We start from the raw sequence: 27,469 nt of genomic DNA on the forward strand, positions 1-27,469 counted from the left end.
TCAGTGTCGGTCGACAATAATAAGAAACCGTTACTAGTCGCATAAACGCGTGCCAAACCGCCACAATGGCCACCTAAATACAACCTGGATGCCATTTTTTTGTGCGAATCTCAAAACCAGTATAGATTTTATTATCCTTGAAAAAGAACGTTGTCCGCGAAAGAATGGCTTAACGTCTTCAGTATTTGATTAGACACCTACAAACATATGTAGGTTTTGTTAAAATATTTCGATCTAAATTTCTTACCCCTTTACATTCGAGGGATTAGTCGTTTTTAGATTATGCGATAAGTACAGTCGCATTTAATTAGCCTCGCGAATTTGCGTCGTGTTTAAAGTCGCCTCTGGACTCGAACCGGTCAGATTGAGATCTTAATGTTTCCACTGAATGTTCAATCACAGAATACACACGGAACTTTATGTGTGTGTGTGTGTTTATTGTGAAAGTTTTAAATCTGGGTCATTATTAAAATGTACCCTGACATGGGGAACCTTTTTTAATTGAATTCGCGTTGTCACGGACAACGATGGAAAACATCGATCCTAATGGAGGTTTTACGTTGTAATTTTCACGTAAATTCGAAAGTTTTGTGTGTATTTAAGTAAAGTTTCTAAAATTAAATGTATGTATTATGTTTGAAAGATCGATCGACACGTCAAATTTTCGTCTATTATAACGTTGTAATTGTGTGATATTTAAACTTACTTTTTACATGAAAAAGTATCAAGGTCTTTTATTTACATAAGAGAACATTCCTTTATTTTCACTGCTCTGTGCTTTAGATTCATTTATATTCTAAATTGATCCTTTGTCCTTTATTTTGTAATATCGACTATCTCTAAAAATATTAACGCCAAATTGTTTAAAGATGCAATTCATAAATTTATCAAACCTGTATATAAAAAAGTATGGCTACCGTAAAGGGGTGCGCCTCACGGCATCGAATTAGAAATGCACGAAAAACCAAATATCGGAAGGCAAAGATCGAAAATCGAAAGATCTTAAGTCGAAAGATCAAAAAAAAGGGTGAATGTTAAACGATACAAACTCACGTACATACTCACTTAATTTGCGCGAGCAGGATACAACAGGAACGAGAGGAACAGGCTTTTCCTCCCGTATTCTGCGCGCGCACATTAATACGGGAGGAAAAGCCTGTTCCTCTTGTTCCTGTTGTATCCTGCTCGCGCAAATTAAGTGAGGATGTACGTGAGTATGTACCGTTTACCATGCACCATTTTTTTTTTATCTTTCGACTTACGATCTTTAGATTTTCGATCTTTGCCTTCCGATATTTGGTTTTTCGTGCATTTCTAATTCGATCCCGTGGGGTAGACCCACCGTAAAGATATGGTGTCTTTGACTTGTCTGTCCAATAATGTACATTTTATGTACATATTGTGACTAAGAAAATATCGTTGTTCTCTACACTGTAAAGTTTACAGTATTGAGTTCATTCTCAATTATTGGTATCATACATATATTATATGAGTTCAGAGGTTAGTTTGACGAATACTGAATAGCTTTATTGCTGAATACTGATATTAACTTTAAAGGTCTCGTTTGAATTTTTTCGGTATGCATGTAAATATGGGGGGCGGGGGAGGTATGTTACAAAGTAAATAAAATTTAAATATGGTAATATCGACGTCAATGGATTGACGTCTTTTAAGTAATAAGTAATGGCTGTAGATTGAAGTGTGCGATAAATGTCTGTTGTGTTTATGGATATACCTACATTTCTCTTTCATAGTAAAAAATGATAAAAAAAGGAAATAAAAAAAATAAAACGATCATGCAAGGTGTGTTGTACATTGTTCTGCCTTTGTTTTGCCATATGTTCCCATTTTTTTCGCGGTGGTGTATTCAACCCGGGGCCTCCGTATCTTTTTTTTGTGTGTGTTTAAATTTGAACTAGATTTATTTCTATGAGACGTTAATAGAGCGTTGCTATCTCGATTGTACTGTTTTATACTTTGTGGGGTCGTTTGAATAATCTTTGTCGTTCGTTTATCCTCATTAATTTCAGAATTAAAAGAGTAAAAATGTATCAATTTATGTGTTCAAAGATGATTCATCTGCTTGATCTGCATCATACATATGTATGTATGTATCGAAACTATACATTTGTTGGTTATTGAAGGTTGCTTTTAAAACATTTTGTGTTTCGCCTAGTTGCGGTTTCCACTTATCTTATTTAAAGCGACTGTTTACGACCCCTGGTTTATCTCTTCATTTCGGTAGTCAGATGTGCCCAATTATTATCTTTGTGGAGTTCTTTATCTCAATCTAGCGACTGGTGGCAGGTGCAACTTGGAGCGGTCGTAAAACCCTCCATTCACTTTGTACGCGTATAATAACGCGCTCACTTGTTGGATTTTAGCTCAATATGTTCTTATACTCATTAGTATTATGTAAATGTACATATATTACATTTTTTATGTATGCATGCTTTTTAACCACTTTGAGATAATCTTTCCATTGTGCAGAATATTCTCGCGTATTCTAGAAATACTGTACGGGAATTGAAACTTAAATATGTACTATGTACACTATTTTAATCCCTATCTGCTTAGTGCGCTTTTCGCTTATTAGCCGGTGAAACATGATAATTTATGCTCCATTTCTGTGATAAATTAGTCTTCAGAGAAGTTCTCGGATATAATGAAATATACATATATGTATAGTACATGTATTGCTGACTTTATATCAAATGATTCGTGTAATAAACATTAAGAGTTATTGTTTGTAAATTATGGTTTTATATTTATATGATGGCAACCTCTCGGTGGTTAGCATTAACGCAACTACCAAACTACAGATATACTGTTGGCTGAACTTTTGATTGGATAAGAAATGAATAATAGTTAAACCGTCTTAAAGCACCCATCTATACAATTATCTAAATACGGATCTAACTATGTATTATCCATTTCTTTAAACTTATGTGTAGTCATATGCAACTAGTGAACGGTTGGTACAAAATTGCAAGTATCGATAAAACTAATTCAAAATTTCAGTTAGTGCTTATCGTGTTAGCTTATAGAATTATCAACGGTCATTCAAGACGGGAGGGATTATTTATACTATTTTTCAGAAGACTTTTTAGTTTTTATTCCTTCGCTTCCGACAGTTACGGCTGTCATAAATTTTCGGTCGTTTTGACCCTCGTGTGAGCTTGCTACTGTCTTACTCGCCCATACACACAATGTATGCATAATCGGTTTCTTCAGTTCTAATTGAAATAAAGTAAACATTTGCGTATTTTTATCCCATTTGCGTAATACCTAATAAAAATGGTTCCCGGAAAGATGCACTATATTGCACTGAATAGTAGCGCAGTTTCGAGAAGTAGTGATTTTCAAAGGCGATCAAAAAGAACTTACGCAATAGAATTCCACAAAAAAAAGGTTAGCACCGTCGGATAACATTCAAATATCCCCTTGACGCTTTTTTGTGGAATTCTAATGCGTTAGTTCTTCTTGAGCATCTTTGAAAGTTTGGATGTCTCGAGAGTGCAACTATCTCGAGTGCATTTTTCCGGTCACCAATAAAAATATACTAATAATTGTTCCATGTAGGTTGAGAATTTTGTCCTATTTTACATATGTACGTATATGTACATACATATATTCGTTTTTTGTTTCTTAAACCACAAAGCAAGCTTCTTTTACGATAGACAATTACCGTCTTTCATACTCGGGTACGTAAGGTGATTCTTCAGGATATTTTTGTTTCCATCCGAAGGTTCCGAATAGAGAGGAAGAATTTTCAACGATTATGTGTATAGAGGATATGTTGCAAATGTTTTATTTTTCGATTTGCATTTGATGTTTATGTGTAATTTTAGCACATGCCTCCGGCTACCTGCCCTAAAAGGCTTAATTTTCGGGTTGGTTGGGTTCAGCTTGCAATCCCTCATGTAGAATAGGGACCACGACGAACCCTTTCGAATTGTGGGTGTTTATTTTTTTTTTGACCGCCAAACTGGGACAGGTGTTCCACCAAGCTCCGCCGGGCACGTGACTATTGCAGGATACCTTCTAAAACACGTGACTGTATTTTTATTTCTTTTTGTTCGTCATAGAAAATTCATTAATTTTTTCGTTGAAAAAAGTCTTTAAAATTTGTTTGTACAATTACTGTGGTATTTTTTTATGGAATTGGTCAATTGGTTAACTTTAAGTAGGGGATTATTTTTATGCCAATCACATTTTTCTTTAAGTATCACGGCTGAATACGTTTAGCTTTGATTATAAAATTTTACATATTTAAATTGTATAGATTCCACGAAATTCGTGAGCTTGGTTCACTTTGGGGGCAAATTTGATTTTTGGTTATAGTAATCTGTATAAATTGTCAATTATTCACAAATTTTAAATAGCGATCATATAGATCAGCGTTTCCCAACCTGTGGTACGCGAATAAATATCAGTAATGGCCGACATACAGGAATGAATGATTTACAATCATAAAAATAGAAATATTTTTTATATCTAATATATAATTTCGAAAGAGACTTTGTAAGTTTGTATCTTTGTTTGGGAACTTTGAAAACAAAATAAAATTTCCATGACTACAATTCAATTGGTTGAATATTATATTTTTTTCGATTCAAATAAATTTAATAAAAAATCAAGTGAATATTTAATATTAGATTCGCCATGTTTAAGCTGTTTATATTACAAATACTGAGCGAAGCCGGGTAAAACAACCAATAATTAATAAACATTATCTATCTTAATTAGTCATCGTCGACGTCAATATGTACAGTCGATGATCGAAAATCTGGCAATCGATACGTTTTCCTCAGATCCGGCATGGATTTTGGAGTGCATTTTTAAATTTACCGTTCACGCTCCAATAAATAAATAACTTGAATTTGACACTTGAAAACAGTTCGATAATAATCTTTAAATGTTGCAGATAAAATTGAAAGTACATATGATTAGAAAATTAGATTTTTTGAATTTATGTATCGAAAATGATCAAACTGAAGTATTTGAAACTTTACATAATTTCTTATCTGAAAACAAGAGTCGTATGTCTCGGGATATACGTGAAAAATAATTGAATATTTAATACGGCTGAAATCGTCTTTTACGCAGTGCTTCCCGAAACCTTTTAGAAGCAAACAATTTGATTTCAAACCCCTTTGATAATGAACATTCTCGGACAGCTACCAAGGAAAAGGAGAACTCGATTGAACTTTCAAATTATAGCATTTAAAAACAGAAATCGAAATAAATAAGTTTATTAATTTTTGGCTAGGTATTAGTGAAGAATTTGAACAGCTTTATGACATAGCGCTTAAATTTTTGTAGCCGTTTACTAGCACTGAACTGGTTGAGAGAGCTTTCTCTTCATATATTTTAATACGACAAATATAGAAATTGATAAAATCCAGCTCCAGACTTAAGGGTAAATCTCGCATCATTAGAATCAAATTAAAAAAAAAAAACTAAGTACAAGGATCTCATTAAATTTATTTTGTAAGGAGATTTAATGAAAAGAAAACATATTATATGTACTTAGTAATTTTGTGTTTTTATTAAAACAATAAATAATATTTTTATTATCAATAATAGAAGTATGACAAGATAGTAGATAAATATATTAAACTTTGAGCATATTATAATTGTTACTCCGCAAATAATTTTTTTTCCACAAAATTTCTTACCAAAACAGATCTACATATTGCGTGTATCCTGTCTTCACATTTCTTACCATGCAAATACTATATATAATAATTACACTTGCAAAAACAAATTTCATGAAATACAATTATTTTTATGTGGTGGTACAATTTAGCGTTATGTACATACTACCAAGTGGTACGCGAGTCAAAAAAGGTTGGGAAACGCTGATGTAGATACATGTGCAAGTTTTTTTAATTAATTTATTTAATGAAATGTATTTTCTGTTCGTTTTTAAGAGTGTCAAATTAATTCTCCGTTCTAATTTCTTATGATGAATAGAAAATGTATATTTTAGTTGAACTAGATAACTACATAGTACACGTATTTGACTATTTTTAAACATTTTAAAAAGCCTCTTTTAATTTTTTTATTTTTTAGTTGTAAATAACGCGGCCGGCAGGTGCATATTATACATATTTTTGTTTAGCTAATAAGGGTTGGCTCTCGAGACCTTTATTTTTCATTGTTATTGATATATAGGCAATATTTTACCCCGATGTTTTGTTTATTTGTAATAACAGTACTATTTTTATTTTTTTGCAGGATTTTCGCGTCTTCCAAAAGTACTCAAAGTGCGAGATGTGAGACGTTGTAATAAAGTGGCGCAGTGAAGCCTTTTTGGCGCCATGCCTCCACAGGCGCCCAAAGTGCCCAAGCGGCCAGGCCGCAAGGCGCCCCTCAAGGGCGTCCTCAAAAATAAACCAAAAACGAATAATGATAAAAAGAGGAAGCTCGTTATCAAGAAACTCGTCGTCGGTAAGACGAAGAGTACTTCTAATAAGTCTCTCGTCAAAATCTCAACATCCAAAACGGATAGGAAGAAAATTGCCACCAAGACATCACCCAAACTCCCAAGAATTCAAAAATCCATTGGCGAAAACAAGACTGAAAAGAAGAGGGTAAAATCACCGGTAAAAGCTAAGCCTAAGGTGAATTCGCCAAAGGGTAAATCTAACGTGAAAACCATCAAAATCAACCAAAGTCCGAAAGCTAAGAAAGTCGACCAAGAAAAGCCGAAGCTGAAGAAAGACAAATCTGTGGTGACAAAAGTAAAATCCGTTGTCGACAGTGATAATTCGAAAGCGACCATTAAATCACCCCAGAAAGATTCAACTGCTAAATCGAACGTTAAGAAAGGCGCAGATTCCACACAACCAGTTCCGTTGGTAAAAAAGGAGAAGGACAGGTCACGCTCTCCGGACAAGAAGCGGCTGGGTGTAACGAGGAGCTCTTCGGCTCCTCTTATACCGTCTTCAGCGAATTCTGACGTCGCATCTAAGGAACATACCAAGTCATTAGCTATAAATCGCACTAGCAAACCCTCATTAGAAAACATTGCCAATGTGATTCATAATTCAATTCCAACTACCAAACCTAATAAAAAGTCGCCAAAAGTTTCTGACGTATCTAAGGATCAAATCCCTTTCAAGTCGAAAGAAAGCGAATCTAAAGTTTCCACCAAAAATGCAAGCGATAAATCTGCTTCAAAATCGGACAGTGCCGAATCCACTAAAACTATCAAAACGAATCTTTGGCCTTCAGACGAATCCAAAATGCAGGAAGCGAAGTATTCAGATTTAGTTACCAAGACACCATTTATGAATACTCCAATCCTTTCACCGTTAGGAAAAAAGATTAGTGATAGTGAGAAAAAAATAGTTCGACCTATAGCGAGAGTCAAAGGAACGATTATCGAAAAAAGGGTAGACCTTGAGAAGAGAAAATTGACTCCTTCTCCCGCTAAAAATATTGAAGAAAAGGTTACAACTGAAAAGTTATTGCAAACTTCTGAAAAATGTAAAACCGAAACTGAAAAGAAAAAGGAACCATGTCATGGATTGAAAACTGTGGAAGAATCTAAAAAAGGTCTGAATGACAAAGAACAACAAAAGGTTATTAAGTCATCAAAAAAATCAGATCTTGAAAAAGTGATACCTGTTGAAACGGCTAAAAATGTTATGGTTGTTCAACCGGATATTTCTCTATGTTCTGTCGAAGGTGTACCAACTGCAGGTGAAAGTGATATAGTAAAACCAACCAAAAGCACGAAAACTCTAACAGTGAAAAGTGTAATTAAAAGGACCAACGTGTTAAAAAAAGATTCCAAAGCGGTATTAAAGCGTACTAGGCAAAAGATTTTCGTTGTTAAAAAAGCAGTCGTATCTAAAAAAACCATATCAAATGCGAGTAAAACGACGGAAGAGGGAGTTAGTAGGTTAATTGATGATTCTCAAAATGTTCCAAAATCGGATCCAGACAATAAAGTAGATTTAAATAGTAGCAAAGTAAAAAAATGTAAATTGAACTTAGGCAAAGTGACTCAATCGAACAGAGCCAAATTGAAAGAAACCATACCAAAGAAAATAAAAGTTGAACCAAAAGAGAAAGAAGAGACGAACACCAAAAAATCGACGAAGAAAAGTGAAATAGTGAACGATATCATCGCTGAAGTTGACCCAGAATCGAAATGCACAACTAATGAGGAATCGACGACTGAATTAAGTTTACAACAACCAGAAACGAAAACGTCTATACCAGAAAAGGGTAATAAAGGAAAATCAAAAAAAGGCGACCGGTCCCCAAGTCCCAGTAAAGGAAGCAAGGAGAAAAGTTCTAATACCAACAAAATTGCCGAGGAAATAAAAAAAGAGAAAAATGCCGCCGATAAGTCAATCGCTGAAGACAAACAAAAAAATACCGACAAACGCGATACAAACAGTGAAGATAAAACCTCATCTAGAAAGTCTCCGCATTTAATTACAAAGCCGACTAGGAAATTCGTTGGTTTGCCATCTCAGGATTGCAAGCGTGGGAAAAAATTGCTCGGATTTTGGACTGGTCCCAAAAGACACAGAGAAGCATCTTTGAACGCCTTGGCCAAAGTTCAATGTCTTTACGAAAACGAAAGTAGAACGCATCTAGAATTAGGCCTTATGAAGACCGTCGACAAATTTCCGTCTAGGGTGAAAGATTTTTGTAAACGAAAACCAATCAAAGTCGAACAGAGAGACTCGACTTCGTCGGAGTCAGAATACGAAACGAGGGTAAAACCTGAAGTGAACACCAGTTCTGAAGAGGATTCGAACCCACCTGTCCCTAGAATGTTGCGGTGTCAACCACGTGGCGCGGGAAAATATTGGGAAATGAAAATATCATCCAGTGAAGAGAGCGAGGTTGAGTTCAAACGGCGGGTGTTCGAAAAGAAAAAACTCACACCGAAGCCGAAAATCGCCGTAAAGGCGGAAGTTCCCAAATGTTCCAAAAGTCCCATCGTCGATTCACCGAGTCCGAAAGAAAAGAGGCAACTTCCCGTGAAAAAGCGAAGAAGACGCATGGAAGTGGTGATGGATCTGCGGGATATGGTGGTAAAAAAGCGGATGGCCAGCTTGAATGCTTCCGCCATTTTGGCCGCCAGCTATGAAAAGAGATCGCCCAGATCAGGCAGAGACGATACAACGTCATCCGAATCTGGCATCAGTGAACAAGAAGAGATTTTGGCCAAGAAGTATAAGATCATCAGCAACGCGGCCGACCGAGCCGAAGGCTTACTCCCGAAAAAAGAAACGCTGGCGAAAAGTGGTGATACCAAATCGGCGGCTAAATCTAAAGTGGAAGTGGTCGTCAATCAGGAAGCTGACGTCACTATTACAGGAGTATACTCTACACATCATGAAGGATTCTGCACCGTTTCCGGTTTGCAATATAGAATATCAGCTACCAGTCATACTCAAACCACAGCAACAGCTTCTAAAGACAAGGTGAGAATCTATTTTTGAACGTATTTTATAATGACATACATCATCAACTATACCAACTAACCCATAAAAATATCCCAAATGCTTTATAGTAATATTTGATTATAAGTTTTAACTGTCTCCGTTTTGCACGTGATGCTGTTTGCACGTGATGCAAATATATTGTGTTTTTTCGTCGAATTGGAAGTTAAAAATTGAGTATGTAGTACATCTGTATTATATGTTGTAATAATGCAGTTCAATCATTTTTTTTAATTCTTGACAAGCTATTTTGGCAGGTCCACTTTCAAATTGAAATAATAAAAATCCAAAGAAGTGATAGTTAATACATATGTATGTCATGTATGTACATAATTGTACTGATAATATTCAGTCTCAATTTTGTATAAGATATTTGTGGCAGATTTATGGAAGAATAATAATTTAACGAATTTGTGGGGAAAATATATTTTTTTTGCAAGTTGAATGTACATAAATCAATTTTGAAATCGGAACACTTCAACGACAATATTTATGTACGGAGGTTGATTTTATCGTGAAGTGGTTTAAATGAATCACAGACACCTGGTGGTTCGACTCCCCGTATGTTTTTCGTGTTTTTCCTCATAGAAAATGTTGCTCGGAAATATTTTCCTAATAAATGTCATCGTATATTTATTTATTTTTGAATTTTAAATAAATTTTTAATACTTGGAAAAGGTGGACATAGCCGATGAACCCAATTTTATATTTTCCCATGATACCATTTTTGTTACCATGTTTCATTTTATTTAAATTTATTTGAATATTCATTTGTTTTTTTATTAAATTGAACGTCACGGAATCTACGACCCAAACAAAAAAACATACATACAATTATTTTTGGAAATTATATATTAGATAAATTTTGAAATTAAATTCAAATAGTAGTGACATAGTGGGTATGATGGTTTTTGTCAATTTGATGAGGAACCGTCACAAATATTCAAGTCTGACCAGCAACACTATTCTTTCCAATCGAGCAACACAATTCTTTTCAATCGAGGTCAACTCACGGGATCGAACCCAGCAACCTCTCGGTGCTAACGCAACCACCAACCTTTACTGCTAGTTAAATTTTAAATTGAAAATTGATCATTTTAAAAATTTACATTTTTGGGGAACAAAATTTAACACTATCTGATCTGTTCGGTATTTCGCTACATCAATTCAGGACTAACATCAAGAGAATCTTGACCGATTGATCCATTTCTTCTTCTATTCTATTTTATAACCTTTTTCCAATATTTTAATACTTTAGTTTAGTTATGCAATGTGCTATTTAGTCATGTTATAGCTTTCATTATTTTCCTTTTCATTTGTTTATCTTGTATTTACTTTTTTCATTTGTTTATCTTTGTAAAAATCTGTAATTGGACTCGGATGTTATATATATATATATATATATATATATATATATATATATATATATATATATATATATATATATATATATATATATATTATTTTTTACATTTATTATATATTTACTCTTTGTCTTTATGCATGTCTATATCTTGTTGTTTGTTGATTTTTCAATAAATAAAATAAAAATAAGTTCAATTAAGATTTGCCCATAAGTTCCCATGGTGAAGATAATCGCACCTCGCTGCTCAAGGATTTTAAAACATTCGGTATTTCAATTAACACATTACCGGCTGTCGGGGTCGATCACACCGACCGATGTATGTACATATGCACATATGTATGTAATACACAAACCTGTATATTAACTTCGCGTCGTGCTAATTCGCTGAATAAAATGTTTAATCGTGTCGATGTCGAACAAACATGATATGTGAATTATTGAATGGGGACTATGTTGACGTGCGACTCAAACCCCCTTCTCCATCCCTCTTCACCCCATATTGTGGTCTACACAATTGCACACACAAACACCTCCCTCCCCCATTCCCATTGGTTTCGCAATCACATATTGTGTATATTTAAACGCGGTTAACTGTAAATTGGATTACGGGGAGATCATTAGTGAAGATAGATATTCATCCTGGAACGTTATTAGAATGATAATTCGGCTATGCAAAAATGCTTCGCGTGCAATAATGGAGTGATGGAACTTATGGTTGTTAGCATTTGTCGAATTTGTACATGTATGTAGACCAAATACATGCACCTAATACACATGTAAGAATTCTATATATGTACATATGTATGTAGGTACGCCAACAATATAGTTTAGCTTCGTCATTGTATTTCTCTATAACAGTTTGGTTCGTAGTACTATGGAGTATGCTTCAGTCATATGGTCTCCTTTTTACCAAACCCAAATAGATCATTTAGAGACAATTCAGAAGCGTTTTCTGCGTCATTTATCCCATAAGATTGGTCTTGTAAGATTGCTGCCAACTTAAAATGACAGACTCACTTTTTTCAAGATCGCTAATTTGTTTCATTGCAGAGGGGTTTCTGATTTGTTACTTTTATACAAGATTGCTAATGGTATCCTTGACACATCTGTTTTGAACGAAATTAATTTTAACGTTAATGCCCGATTCACCAGATGTGGAAATCTATTCTATACACCAATTTTTCATAACAAAACTTAATTTAATAGTACAATCGCACTTACATATACATATGTATGCCCTCTTTACGATAGTATTGATGATTGTCCTGACCTTTTTGCTGACTCTTTCGGTACTTTTAGGGCTAGGGTGAAGAAGCAAATCGGTGTTTGATTTGCTTCTTCACCTTCATTGTCCTTCATAGTTTATTAATTTTAATATGTTTTTGTAATTTTTCTTTTTTGTTTGCTTTATATAATATTACCATGTAGTATGTGGTGCTCACTGTACATGGTATTTTATATTTTCATTTATTTTTGTATATTTTTTTTGTCTCACTGTACTGCTTCTTTTTTATATTTTATTCAGTATGTGTGCCAATTTAAATAAAATAAAATATAATAAATAAAGTAAGCAAGCACCGGTCATGCGAGAGATTACATTATCTGTACTTGACTTGCACAACGGGGCTATCTCGGCCGTGTGATTATCCATTCATTCTCGTTTATCTGAAATTTTATAAGAATAATAGTAGTATCAGGATATGCAAGCGGTATGTATGTATATACATATATATATATGTAAGTATTCAATGGCATCGTGGAGCGCTGTAACACTTGAACCCATTATTACATATTATCTTTTCTTTGTAATAATAATTCTCGTCTCTTTCGTCTCCCGTTTTCTGGCCGGTCTTTTCATTTTCATACAAATCACAATGAATGTTATCGACCCGGCCATTTTCCGACGTCGCGAACTGGGTCAACACTATTGGCTACATTTCCAAATTCTTTGTCTAGACATAAGCCATAAGTCGACGCTTTAATTCTATTCTCTTTTTTGCGCTTGAGATGGAACAATGACTGTTAAACTCTGTCAGTCATACATATGCACATGCAGCTGTATTTTGTAGATACATACATTGTACATGTATGGTACTACAAAACCGTCACCGCACCAAATGTTAAAAAGTCGAAAATGTTCGTTTACCATGCATACATATGAAAAACGGTTAGTATATATATATCAGTGGTGTGCGGTAAAAGTCTCTCTCCCCCCGTCGTACATCCTCACTTAATTTGCGCGAGCAGGATACAATAGGAACAAGAGGAACAGGCTTTTCCTCCCGAACCTGTGCGCCCACATTAAACAAGGCTGTATGACAAAAAGAGAGATAATTTCACCGCATGCCACTCATATATATTATATATACACCAGCAGTCACATAAAACGGAACGCTTGTGAATTTGTATTTGAGCTTGCGTTGGAGCACTGACTCGATACTCGAACTCGAACTGTCGACGCCGATATCTCGATATCTTTATCTTCGAATCTCAAGTTTAAAGCTTGATCAGATTCATGCAGTATTCCATTGCTTGAGAAATAATTCGGGGTCGGTCTTTGGGGTAGTTTCCTTATTTCTACCACAATTCTTCCAACGGTTAGTTGTTTTGAAGAGATTCTTTTTCATTTTTTTCGAAATTCTTGAAACTGTGTTTACCGAAACACTCTTTTCTGGCAATTTTTCGCATGGAAACCTTCTTCGCTTTCAAATACGCAGCAATCAAAGTTTTTTTCGGCGGAAATATCCCTGCAGCGACCAATTTCTGAAAAATCGATATTGTTAATTTAAAAATTCAAAATTAAATATTAAATCCATCAATTTTATAAAATAAAAACTATTAAACCCCTAATTACCCTTAGAACAATCATACAGCAAAAGGTCTCAGCTGAGCATGATCTTTTCAATGTTTGAAAGCATTTGACGCACAATGAACAAAGGCGTACCCTTAGCAGGTATATTACGGGTTTTTTGTACCTAAGTCTGTTTTATTTTGCATATATACAAGATAACTGTATTTTGTACATAGTTTAAAAGAATTACGTTTTTTTTACCAATATGCAGAAGAAATAACTAAGATAAAGTTACAAATAATGAAGTGATGATTAGAACAAACACGTATGTCGCAAAATTCACACGCGTTCCGTTTTATGTGACTGCTGGTGTACATAGTACCGTTTACCATGCACCATTTTTTTTTTTTTGATCTTTCGATTTTCGATCTTTGCGTTCCGATATTTGCTTTTTCGGGCTTTTCACTTTCGGTCCCGTTAGAGCCATAGATATTATATGGTCATTCTCCGCGATCCTGAAAACATTCATCCCAAACGCTTATGGACCATGTACATACATACATATGTACATTCACATGTGTATCACTATTTTGTATTTAATGATGTCAATATAACGTGATACGAAATTGAGCAGAAAACCATTGTTGGTGAAGTACCTACAGTCCCTGACCAGAATATTACGCCACCCCTCTCGAGATGCGTTTGGGTAAATTTGTCACGGTCGTAAATAACTCATTATGGGAACTTGGAACTTGGAAACAAGCCTGGCGATTTTTCGATCCACACGAGGGCCAAATTTTTTTTTAGTACCACTATTAGCTGCCGACTGAGTGTGGGGTCGCAATCGGTCTCCAGATTTTGTTTTATTTTTCTAATAAACGCCCTACTAACACCCTCCATTGTCGCGATTTTGTTTTGAGAAAACTTTCCTGTATTTAATAATGATGTAATGCTTGCAATTTTTTCTTTAGAAAGATCTGATTTTCTACCCATCTAAAAAAATCCAATAAAAGTTTTACACACAATTTAAATCTTAAAACAAAGTAAAATTTCGAGATATTATATACCAACTTACCTTAGAAATATGATAAAGTTGCAGTAAAAGAGAAAAAAACACAGTGCTTTTCACAAAATAATGAATGATTTTAACGGAAACGCACGTCAATATTGAACAAAATTCAGACGCAAACCGATTTCAAACATCTTTCTTTTGTTTTTGAAGACCTTTTGAGGGATAATCCACCGATATTTTTTGCTAGTGAATAGAGTTGCATTTAAGGATAAGATCACAAAAAAAATGAGGCCAAAAGTTCCCATAATGAGCTATTTACGACCGTGACAAATTTACCCAAACGCATCTCGAGAGGGGTGGCGTAATATTCTGGTCAGGGACTGTATATATATACATACATATGTATGTATATACATACATATGTATGTATATACATACATATGTATGTATATATGCATATGTATGTATCATCATCATCATCATCATCATCATTTACAGCCATTCGCCATCCACTGCTGGATGAAGGCCTCTCCAACACGCTTCCACTCGTCTCTGTTTTGCGCAACACTCATCCATCTCATTCCGCACATTTTCCTAATTTCGTTCACCCATCTTCCTTGCGGTCTTCCTTTTACTCTTTTGCCTTCTCTCGGGTACCATTCAAGCACTTATTTTGTCCACCTTTCGTCCATCCTCCTAGCTACGTGACCCGCCCATTGCCATTTCAATCTCTTCACTCTATCCACTATGTCCACTACCCTTGTCATATTTCTCACCCACGTGTTCCGCTTCCTGTCTTTCCTCGTTATGCCAAGCATACAGCGTTCCATACTTCTTTGAGTGCATTGGATTTTATTTTGCATCTTGGCGTTCAGTGTCCAAGTTTCACATCCATACGTCATCACTGGCAAAACGCATTGATCAAAGATCCTTTTCTTCAGGCAGAGTGGCATTTTTGATTTAAAAACAGCATTCATCCGTCCAAATGCACTCCACCCTAATTTCATACGTCTCTTTATCTCTTCATCTTTATTACCAGACATGTCAATTATTTGACCTAAATATAAATAATTATTTACTACTTCTACTGGTTTATCATCTAATGGGATGCTATCAGGCATGCAATACCTATTGAACATTCGTTTGGTCTTATCTACGTTAATTTTTAATCCTACTTTTCTACTTTCCCTGTCCAGCTGTGTTAGTCTGTTAAGTAGGTCAGCTGAATCACGAGCTATTAAAACTATATCGTCTGCGAACCGAAGGTGACTCAAGAAGCGACCGTTGATGCTTACTCCGGCTTTGTCCCATTCCAAGTTCCTGAAAACTCCCTCAAGCACCGCATTGAATAACTTGGGCGAGATTGTATCTCCTTGTCTTACTCCTTTTCTTATGCTAAATCTATCTGTACCTGAAAAAATTTTAACCGAAGCTGTGGCATTCTTATATATTGCAGCTAACAGCCCCACATAGGGTTCCGGTACTCCCTGTGTTTGTAGAGCGTTAAGTACTGCATTGTGGCTCACTGTATCGAAGGCTTTCTCATAATCGACGAAACCTAGGCACAGTGGCCGTTGATATTCGTTGGCGCGCTCGATTAGTTCGCCAACTACTTGGAGGTGGTCCATTGTGCTGAAATTTGCCCTAAACCCTGCCTGCTCTATAGGTTGGTTCTCGTCGAGGATATTCTTCAGCCTTTCTGTAATAACCTTCGTGAAGAGCTTGTAGACCGCTGAAAGTAAACTAATGGGTCGGTAGTTCTTGATATCGCTTTTGTCGTCTTTTTTGTGTATTAAAATGATAGTTGCGTTATTCCATCCTTCTGGTATAGCTTGGTTCTGGAAGCATTTGCTGAAAAGCCTAGCTAAGATATTATTTAGGGGGGAGCCGCCACATTTTAGTAAGTCAATGGGAATATTATCTTCCCCTGGGGTTTTACCGTTCTTTGCAGTTTTTAGCGCGGCCTCTACTTCGCTAGGCAATACTGCAGGAACCCTTTGGCCGTGTGTCGGTTCCAGAGCGGGGAATTTGCCGTTGTCGTTCTCGTATAGTTTTGCATAGAACGTGTAAACTCTGTCTATGATTTCTTCTCTATTCCTAATTATTACTCCGCTCTCTGATCTGATTGCGATCATTTGGTTTTTGCCTAAGAAAAGATCCTGTTTGTACTTTTTCAGGCTACGGTTATTCTTAATGGTACTTTCTATTAACTTGCTGTTAAAATCCCTGACATCCCTGACTATTCTCTTTTTAATTTCCTTATTTACTAGATTGTATTCTTGCTTATTATTATCCCTATCTAAATTCCTTTTATGCTTAATTAGGTTTTTTGTTTCCGCTGAAATTTTGAAATTTAATCTGTTTCCTGAATCCACCTAATTTCTTACCTGTTGAGGTTAGAACCGAACTAATTACAGTGTTCAATTCCTCGATGTCTGCTTCTGGGTTTAATTTCTCGTATCTATTTCCAAGTTCGAGTTCGAATTCCTTTTTCCTAGACCTTAGTTGAGCGAAGTCTGGAGAGCTACTGCATCCTTTTATTAGTTTCCTACGTTCGCAATTTATATTAATGGCCATCTTGGCCCGGACTAATCTGTGATCGCTACCTATATCTACTTTACTTAAAACACTAACGTCTTTAACGGAGTGCAGGGCATTTGTTAGGATGAAATCAATTTCGTTTCTGTCTCCTTTAGGACTCTCCCAAGTCCACTTATTGTTGGTGTTTTTCCTGAAAAATGAATTAGTGATAAAGAGCCTGTTGTGTTCTGCGAATTCTATGAGGCGATCGCCTCTTTCGTTTCTTTGGCCGGTACCAAAATTATACATACATATGTATGTATATATGCATATGTATGTATATATGCATATGTATGTATATATGCATATGTATGTATATATATATATATATACATACATATGTATGTATATACATACATATGTATGTATATACATACATATGTATGTATATATGCATATGTATGTATGTATGTATATATATATATATATATATATATATATATATATATATATATATATATATATATATATATATATATATATATATATATATATATATATATATATATATATATATGCATATGCAATATCGGTGGTTGCGTTAGTGCTAACCACCGAGATGTCAAGGGGTTCAAGCGTTGGGTTAACCTCGATTGAAGTGAGTTTATTCGGAATATTTCTGCTGTGCTGCTGGTCAGACTTGGATATTTTTGGCTCCAAGTCGATCGTTTCCTACCACAGTTTGCAAATGTATCTGATTTCATTGTTGAAACGGCTCCTCATTAAATTGGCAATACCATCCTACCTATTACGAGTGGAAACCTATAATTGGTCTTTTGTTATGTATTTTATTATTTGTTGTTTTGAAATTAAGACTGTTGGTTTTCCTTAAATAAAATAAAATAAAAAAATATTTGTATGATTTTAAATTTATAATCTATAAATTTATAAGCTTGATACCATAGATGTTGCTCAGGGTAAAACCCGTAATAGCATCATGGTAAAATATAAATTAAATTCACAAATGAGTTTAATTGTAGGTATGCCTACACGTAATGAATATCATATTTCATATGAAATCAAATTATTATTTTAATTCATGCTTTCGAATCATTTACCGTATTTTATTGAGACCACGTGAACATATGTATATACATATATATGTACATATATGTATGTATAATAGTTACTATTTTTATATTTGGACTAGAAAGTTGAGTTGAAGTTGAAAGAAGTTGAAATAATTTATATGAGGAGCGTTCGCTGTTTGAATATTACTTATTTCAGTTGGGTCACTTATGGACTTATACATACACATATGTGAATATAGTTGTGATCAAAATTTTGAAAATTCAATAGTGTGGTACACAAATACTTTATTTTATTTTTCATATTGGGTCATAGCGATATTACAGGAGTCTCTGATTCTTCGCAATGAAAAATATTATATGAAGTAGATGTGCAAAAAGGAATATGAATTCAGAAGTAGTTTTTGACCGAAAAGATTATTAAGATGACTAGTTACTAATGTCAAAAGTGCACCCTAATTATTAATGTGATATTAATATGGTCTAATCCTGTAATATGTACACAGTTCTCGTCGTACCAGTAAACTCAATTTTTCCAAGCTGATTATTTTATACGTCCCGCATTGTGAACTGAAGTAATTGTCACAATTGTGATTGGTAACGAGCTCACAACGAAAGCTCTCGACCCACTTTACGCCACTCAATATTATTTTTCTGTTCGTTTTCTGAGCTTCCGTTCGGCGACCGGGGAGCTTTCAAATTTGCTCTTAATTGTAGGGATTAAAGCTCGCTGGGGCGCGGTAAACACCGTCGGGTCTTTTTCATTATGTGTTTGTGACCTGCGATTTAATTTGAATACAGATGGCGGCGACAAGGCGACACAGGGCCGCCTCTGCTCTAATCAACAAACAAAAAGCTCTTCTCAAGGCGTAGAAAACTTGGAGGGAAATAGAAAAAAAGGTGACTCCCGGTCCCGCAAACCGGCTGATTCAGACGTGCAATCGTGAGCTTTTTCAGCTGAAAGCGACCCAGATTGTAGACCGCGTCGTTTGACTACCAAACATTTGAGAGCACTTTTCTCTGGAGTCGTCTTAGGGCGCAGACAAAATCGTACGCGGCAGGTGTTTTTTTTTAGATAGTTTTGCACATGCAAAAAAAAACTTTGGCATGATTTGTCTTTGCCGTCGTGGTCTTCTCAAAACTCACCCCCTGGAGTATTTTTGGTGATATTTTATCCTTGTATTGACATAGGTTTGACAGTGATTCCTATATTTTAATTAATGTAGGAGAGAGTTTTCGAATTAATAAGATCATACAAATTTACAATGACCTTATGAAAAGCCCTTCCCAGCTAGAAACTACGAGCACGTGCATGCCGTACGATTCAGTGTGTTTTCACCTTTGGGGCCCACGAGCGGGGCCAAATTTGGCCAACATACCGAATACACGATGTAAAATTTTTTATTTTATTATAAATGTACGGTTTTTATTAGCTTGACTTTTCTCTTGTGTGAGTCAAATCTTGTGTCACACTTTGATCAACTTTCACCGTGTCGATTTTTGGATTTTCTAGAATATTGTAGCGTCGAAGTGTAGAGGGGTTTCCGAGATCGAAAGACGCAGCAGTTGTGCTAGAGGTAGTTTATTGTTCTTGATATGTCGGCCTGCCAGCTCCGAATGAAGCAGGGACCAAAACCGGTCAATATTTATACCCAGCGTGTACTCCCAATAGAGATTTCATTGTTCGATGGTTCGCGAGACCTTATTGGCTGTTGTATACAGCTTGTTCATATATCGACGTCTTTTTGGCGCGAACGCGAGATCAGCGCTTGTATACCAGAGGTTGACGCGCGCCAATCGCCTAATTAATCTCACAAAATATTTAATTGATATCCCCTCTCCCCAAAATAAGGAAAGAATCGTGAGCAAGTTATATAAATGTTAGATTTATTTATTTCTGTTTATTTGGTTACCATATCAATTAATCAACTTTTATTCTGAATGTGTTTTTCTAACAGTCGAATAAATGAAAATTTAAAACCATGTTTTTTTACATGGTATTTATTTATTTTTTCAAGTTAGCGTTTTTTATTTGAGATAATTTTACAATATGCAACCCAGTAAACATGTGATGAAATCAGTTGCTAGGAACAGATGTGATTGGCATAGACTCTGCTGCTGCAACGGATGTACTGATATGGTGACAAATGCAATCCGTATATGCACAATTGCACACGCTACTGTGTGAAATTTATCTTAAGGGCGGTATGTATGTTGTTTTAATGGGTAATTTGTACATATATCTATTTTTTTACTGGTCAATTTTAACTTTGATGTTATATCTAATCAGTAAAAAATGCACGGGCTATTTTTATGTATCAATATCGTCAAGACAAAAAGTAATGCGATAAGTTTGTTATCGTACGTTTCCGTGCTTGTAAACTAAACATACATATATCGATAAACTACGTAGGAGAGTCGACAATCTTGTTGCATGTTGTGTAATATGAATTATGTCTTTTTAAAGCATCGTCATCGTTTTTGAAACCTGATAAATTGTATACGCTATTTTATGGAATCAAAGCGGTCGTAAGCGACGAATATCCAATTACACGACGACAATAGAAGCGCAATAAAACCGCCATTGACTCTTGTCCCTTTTTGACCCCTCAGGGTCAGTTGCAGTAAAAAGAGTATCTTTTAGTAAAAGGGGACAAACACACACTCATCAATTCAAACTGGGTTTAACTTTACATAATTCGGATCATAATCAAAATTTTATTTTAATTCATTGGTGGTTATTCACTTTAGGTAGACGTGCAATAGAATATCGATTCTATATTATTAGTATTTGACAATAATTTTGAACGGGCAAAACGACTTGATGAAATCTCGAAAGAAGCAAATGAAGTATGAGTAACCCTCAGTGGCCTCTGGGAAGGTTTTTCCGACCTTCACTGACAGGCAGACGATGTGTATCTGAACGGGAAAGATTTTCAATATCCTAGGCTCTATTGTGCAAGTGAAGTGGCCAGAACCCGGGCAACAGGCAGCGCAATAATGTTTAAACTTACCAACTGGCAATATCTCTGGATATTCCTTTTCCAATGAAAAATGGACCAACGTTTTTTGCCAACTCGATTCAGATTCAAGTTTTCAGTTTGGACTGCTTTTTATCGCAAGATAATAAAACTTATGACAAATTCTCTTCCCTATTGTAATGAAGTCACTGAAGTATTAATGATTACAGTTTCAATTTCACTATGAATGGATCTGGCACTTAATAAATTATCCCTGTTATCTCATCTAAAGAATTCCGGACTATTTTTCCATCTTATAAAGTTAATCAAATTTCCGTTTTATCTGCCATTATTTAAATTTTTTTAAGCATTGATGGATTGTAAGCGATTTCTCCAAGCACGATATAATTTATAGTACATATTGTTTCTTGAAGTGTTCTCTAAAATGTAGGTATGTACACATGTATGACGGATTTTGCGTCTTCGACCGTGAAGTGCTTGTTTATTAGCATGTCTGTCAAGTTATAGAACGTAAAATTGGAACTCGTGAACCTTGCACGTGTTATTGTTTTAATATTTCTAATTTTATCAACGTGTCTTTCCTTCCTCTCAATGTTAATTTATTTGAGCTTAAACGCTCATTTATTTAAGTCATACGTAAGTCGATAAATCGATATCTACGTTTTAATTTACATAAAACTTATAAATACATATATGATTTATATATTAATGTATTTAGGCAATTAATTCTGGATTCAATCTACCGTATGTTTTGTCTGTTTTTCTCATTTACGAAAATTCAATTCAGATTAAAATAATAGAATATAAATTGTTTAAAAGCTTTATAAACTTTACGAAGTAAGTTTATATTGAATTTAAAGTATCCTGATATTTGTAGTCAAAAAGTACGATCGTGAAAATTGTATTTATTTTTAATTTGCTGAAGTGATTCGATTCGGATACCTTTCGGAGCGGAAATTTCATTCCTTTTCACCTCGTCTTGTCCGAGAGGAAATAGGCACAATCAACCCGATATTTTTGCAACTTACATTTATACTTGCCTATAATATTTTTTATTCCTCTAAGAAGTTTATCCCGGGGCACGTTATACTTTTCAAGTCTTCTTTCGTTGTGGCTTAACTAGCAGTCAGCCGGAAATTGAGAAATGGCGAATAAAGAGCTCGGCCAGACCTGCTTTTCACGTTCGAGTGGGAATATTTAACCGATGATAAGAGAAATCCGCAAGTCAGCGTTTCTCAAATGGATTGGTTGCGGATTCCTCTTTTTCCATTTCACTCGCCTTTATCATAACTAAGGGACGCACTAATCCATACATACATATAATGTTTCAAACAAGAGGCACCTAGTATTAAAAGTCGATAGTTCGTATATTACATAACGGGAAAATAATGTACGTAATCATTTTCCAGGTATACGGAAACTAACCAAACTAGAATACGAGCACGTTTTGGCAGAGCACAGGAAGGATTTATGTATCTGTGCACTGAAATAGCAAATTTTTATAACTTTACCATTTTGCAGTTTAAAATTGCTCCATATCAAACTAATTAAAACAGAAGTCCGATAAATAATCCGATTATACGCTTACTGATTATTATTTATTTTAAGACATTGTACTATAAGACGCTTAAAGTTTCTCATTTATGTTGTCGTATATCATATATTTTGAATATTTATTATTTTAAAGATTTATATTTTCCCATGATGTCTTTACGCGTTGCCCTGAGCGACGCCTATAGTATTAAACCTATACATATATAAATTTAGAGATATCATATTCAAATAGTGGTGACAAATTGTAGCGAGGATGGTTTTTCCAATTTGATTAGGAACCGTTTCAACAATGAAATCAGACAAGTTGGCAAACTCTTGGAGTCACAAATATCCAAGTCTGATCAGCAGCACTGCAAAAATACTCCGAATAAATTCTCTTTAATCGAGATCAACACAGGGCTTGAACCCGTGAACCTCTCAGTGCTTAGCTTTAACGCAACCAACGAGTTATACTATTGTAGTACTTTTATTAATGGGTCATGTTTGATGTTCATCGGAATATTATGAATGATTCATATACATATTAGTCCCTCCTAAAGTGTGTAAGCATGTACTCAATTAACGACTACATCTAAGTGTATTTTTATTTTTAGGAAATATCGTCTGGAGGACCTAGCGGAGGATACACCCCTCTCGGAGCTTTATCATCCATGCATCCGCCAGGTGGGGTTGCACCTCCCCATATTCATCAAGGTAGGCAAATCGATGACTTCATGCGTTCACATCACATCATCATTTGCACAATTTTATGATTGTTTTATTTTTTTAAAGGACCTTTAGTGCAAGATCCTCGAGGACCTCTGATCGGATCTCTGGGTCGCAAAGCAGGTTGTTCCAGTGCTTTCAGTGCCCCTCATCATCATTCCGATAGCGATCGAGCTGTTCCGCCAGGTAGGCTGATTGCATACATTTATTAAAAAATCACATATTGCAGTGAGGATTGTATAAAACAAACATCACGGCCGCGTCTTTGATGTATTTTAAATACAGCAATTATATGTTTGTACCTATACATATGTTTGTATGTTGTTACATATGTAGGTAGGAAACATTGGTTGCATTCATGTTTAATACTCATTCAGATGAAAAACTTAGTGTTTACATGTTTTTGTCGTTATAAAGTGCTTTTTTATTGTGTTGTATTTAAGGTTTATTTTTATTGTGTTGTATGTACTTAGTGAAATCGTTTGGTTTGTTTATTTGTGTATTTCGTTTTGGTTCTGAAAATGGTTTTATTATCCAAAACTTCAGGTGTAAATAACAAAATATGATAAAAGTTTGCAATCTCATTACATTAATTTCTATTTAATGTCATTCGGTTTTATTGCCCTAAATTCAGAGTCGGAGTCGGAGTCGCTGAGTTGTAGCATTTTAAGCGGAGTCGGAGTCGTAAATTTGTTAGGTACTATTTATTATTACTCATTTTTACGTTATCTGCATACATATGTACGTAGTAACAATAGATGAAGTTTTGTGATCATGCGAAAATACGAACTCGGGGTTTTGACTGATTCGAACTCAGAATCGTTCACTGATTTCATGATCAAGAAAAAAATGTGTGTCTGTGTATTTTGGAGATTTTTTGAACACCGTTAATCCTATCGAACTGAAATTCTTATCGACACGACATAAATTTTTTTTAAATTTTTAAGTTGACCGGAAATGGTACCTCCTCTTATATGAGTCCTTTTTTTAAGTTTTTGAATTCCATTATCTCCCAAACAGCTAAACGAACCAAAACGAAAAAAAATCAAGTATAATTCTTGTATTAATGTAATGAAAGTAAAAAAAAATCACTAAATTTAATAAACCGGAAGTGGGATTTTTTCCTCTTAGGAAGGTCAAAAATGTTGTGGCCACTATTCTGTCCACACCCCTGAAAGTATCAAGGTAAAAAAATATATTTGTATTCTTTATGTACTAACTTAGAGCTGATTAGGTTTTTGTCAGAATTCGTAAACCGGAAGTAGTATTTTTTTTAAACAATATATCATTACTAGTGTTGGGCCCGTTGATTTCAACGGGTGGTTTCGAAAAGGAATTGAAACTCGAATAAAAATAAAGTTATTAGCCCCCTTTACACAGTCGTTCTATCGCGCGTGAAACAGCTAATCGTGCGCGAAAGAGTGCGCGTGTAAAGATCTTGGACCGGGAAGGGATAAACCGCGCGATAAACTCTGTGGCTCGACGTTATCTTTACACAGAAAATTCTTTCGGGCGCGCTTTTGTTACAAGATGGCGGACTTACGCACGTGGAGTAAAGAATTGATTGTGGAACTACTTTTAATGTACCAGTCTTTTCCGTGACTCTGGAAAATTAAGTCCGAGGAATATAAAAACAAAAATATGAAAGAGGAAGCTTATAAAAAAATTCGGGTGTGACCAACCCATGACTTTATCTATGTATTTGAGGAATATAAGAAGGTTACAAAACAAAATATTGAACTAGATAATAACTATGATACAAATTGATCGCAAATATATGGAAACTTGCACAAGACAAAAGTTCTACTTCCGGTTGTCGGATTTTGTTCAAATTTTTTTTATTATTTAAAATCAGTATAATTATTATACACATTAAATATCAAGAGGATAAAAATAATTTAAAAGGTCAAAATAAAATAATGAAATATATAGTTTAAAAAAAAAATACTACTTCCAGTTTACGAAATCTGACCAAAGTGTTAGCAACTCTAAGTTAGTACATAAACAACACAAATATAAATTTTCAGCTTAATACGTTTAGGGGTGTGGACAGGATCCAGGCGACAACATTTTTGACCTTTCTAAGAGGAGAAAATCCCACTTCCGGTTCATTAAATTTGGTGATTTTATTTTTAATTTTTACCTAAAATCACTATCTTTATTATACACAATAAATATCAAGACGCTTAAAATAATTTAAAAGGTCAAAATAAAATAATTAAAAAATAATGAAATATTGTTTAAAAAAAAAATACTACTTCCGGTTTACAAATTCTGACCAAAACGTTACCAAATCTAAGTTAGTACATAAACAACACAAATATAAATTTTCAGCTTAATACGTTCAAGGGTGTGGACAGGATCCAGGCGACAACATTTTTGACCTTTCTAGGAGATAAAAATCCCACTTCCGGTTTATTAAATTTTTTGATTTTTTGTATTATCATCACATTGATAGAAGAATTATACTTGAATTTTTTCGTGAAGATCACACGTGTATAAGAGGTCGAAAAAAATAGCGGAAGAAAAATCGAACAAGAGTAAACTGCCACTTCCGGTTGAGGGAAGCTTACTAAATTTTATACATAACTTGGTATTACGCTTAAACTTCTAGATATGAAATTTAAGTTCAATAAACCAAAAGGTTTCTGAGAAAAACATAAAAAATCTCGATTCTCTAGAGTAAAAGTACTACTTCCGGTTCAGATAAAAATGTTTAAAAAATATAAGGTTATAAAAATTATTATTTCTATTACATGTAAAAAAGATTTAATCCGATTAAGTTAGCGGTTTGGGAGATAATCGTATTCAAAAACTTGAAATAAAGAGGACACCTATAAGGGGAAGTACCATTTCCGGTCAACTTAAAAATTTGAAAAAAATTAACGTCGTGTCGATAAGAATTTCAGTAACCGATACTAAGTTTCGGTTCGATAGAACTAACGGTGTTCAAAAGATCCCCAAAATACACGGACACACAGACACATAGACAGACACACACACAGACACACACACACACACACACACACACACACACACACACACACACACACACACACACACACACACACACACACACACACACACACACACACACACATTTTTTCTAGATCATGAAAACGTGATCAGTAATCGATTCTGAGTTCGAATCAGTCTAAATCTCGAGTTCGAATTTTCGCATGATCACAAAACTTCATCTATTGTTACTACGTACATAGATAAAGTAAAAATAGTTGACTTCGTTAAAGAAAAAGGATTTTCTAATGCTAATCGAGATTTTGTTGTCAAAAAATTTCAAAGCTTAAGAGAAATGCTTTATTTTTGATATCTATATTTTGATAATTTGCAACAATAGCACCTGATAATACAATAATAATTGTGCTGAATTAAATTTATTTTTAGATATGATATACAATGGATTTTAGATTCTGGAACATACACTGCATCAGTGATGGCAATTATTCGTATTTGATTTATTTTTCATTTTATTTTATTAAATTTTTCATTTTATGGATCGTTTCTTCTTCTTTTTGATTAAATCAACACCAAAGAACATCATAACTTGCGCCATGATTTTTCTTCCATCCATTTTTCACCGCAACATTACTATAATAAAACTGCGTTACTTCAGTAAAACTGTGCGTTTCGCACACACTCCAACACGCGCCAGTTTCGCGCGGTCTATCACGCACGATTAGCCTTTACACTTTCGCTCTTTCCGTTTTAACAAAAAAGTGGTAGGAGTGATCGCGCGCGAAAGAACGTCAGTGTTCACAACTGCGAAAACATTATCGCGCACGATTGCACGCACAGGCTTACCCGCGCGCAATCCTGTACGCTCCTGAGAACGCGCGATAGAACGACTGTGTAAAGTGGGCTATTGAATCGACTGGTTTCGGAAAGAAATTGATGCACGAATTAGAATTGATTACGAATTACGTTTTGTGCATCGCCGACGCCCCGACGCCTTTGCCCC

At 34.9% G+C, this 27,469-nt stretch overlaps 1 protein-coding gene across 1 annotated transcript in view; it reads left to right on the forward strand.

Moving 5' to 3' along the window:
- The window catches only part of Hers (Histone gene-specific Epigenetic Repressor in late S phase), a 224,163-nt gene that overhangs the window by 25,692 nt on the left and 171,002 nt on the right, over nt 1-27,469 (forward strand). The window contains exons 2-4 of the mRNA XM_077436247.1: nt 6,244-9,458; nt 23,382-23,481; nt 23,560-23,679. Of these exons, the coding sequence (XP_077292373.1) occupies nt 6,327-9,458; nt 23,382-23,481; nt 23,560-23,679 (3,352 nt within the window). The 5' untranslated portion in view covers nt 6,244-6,326. The remainder of the gene's footprint in view (nt 1-6,243; nt 9,459-23,381; nt 23,482-23,559; nt 23,680-27,469) is intronic.

Source organism: Arctopsyche grandis, chromosome 1, assembly GCF_051622035.1.
Source record: "Arctopsyche grandis isolate Sample6627 chromosome 1, ASM5162203v2, whole genome shotgun sequence".
Lineage (NCBI taxonomy): Eukaryota > Metazoa > Arthropoda > Insecta > Trichoptera > Hydropsychidae > Arctopsyche > Arctopsyche grandis.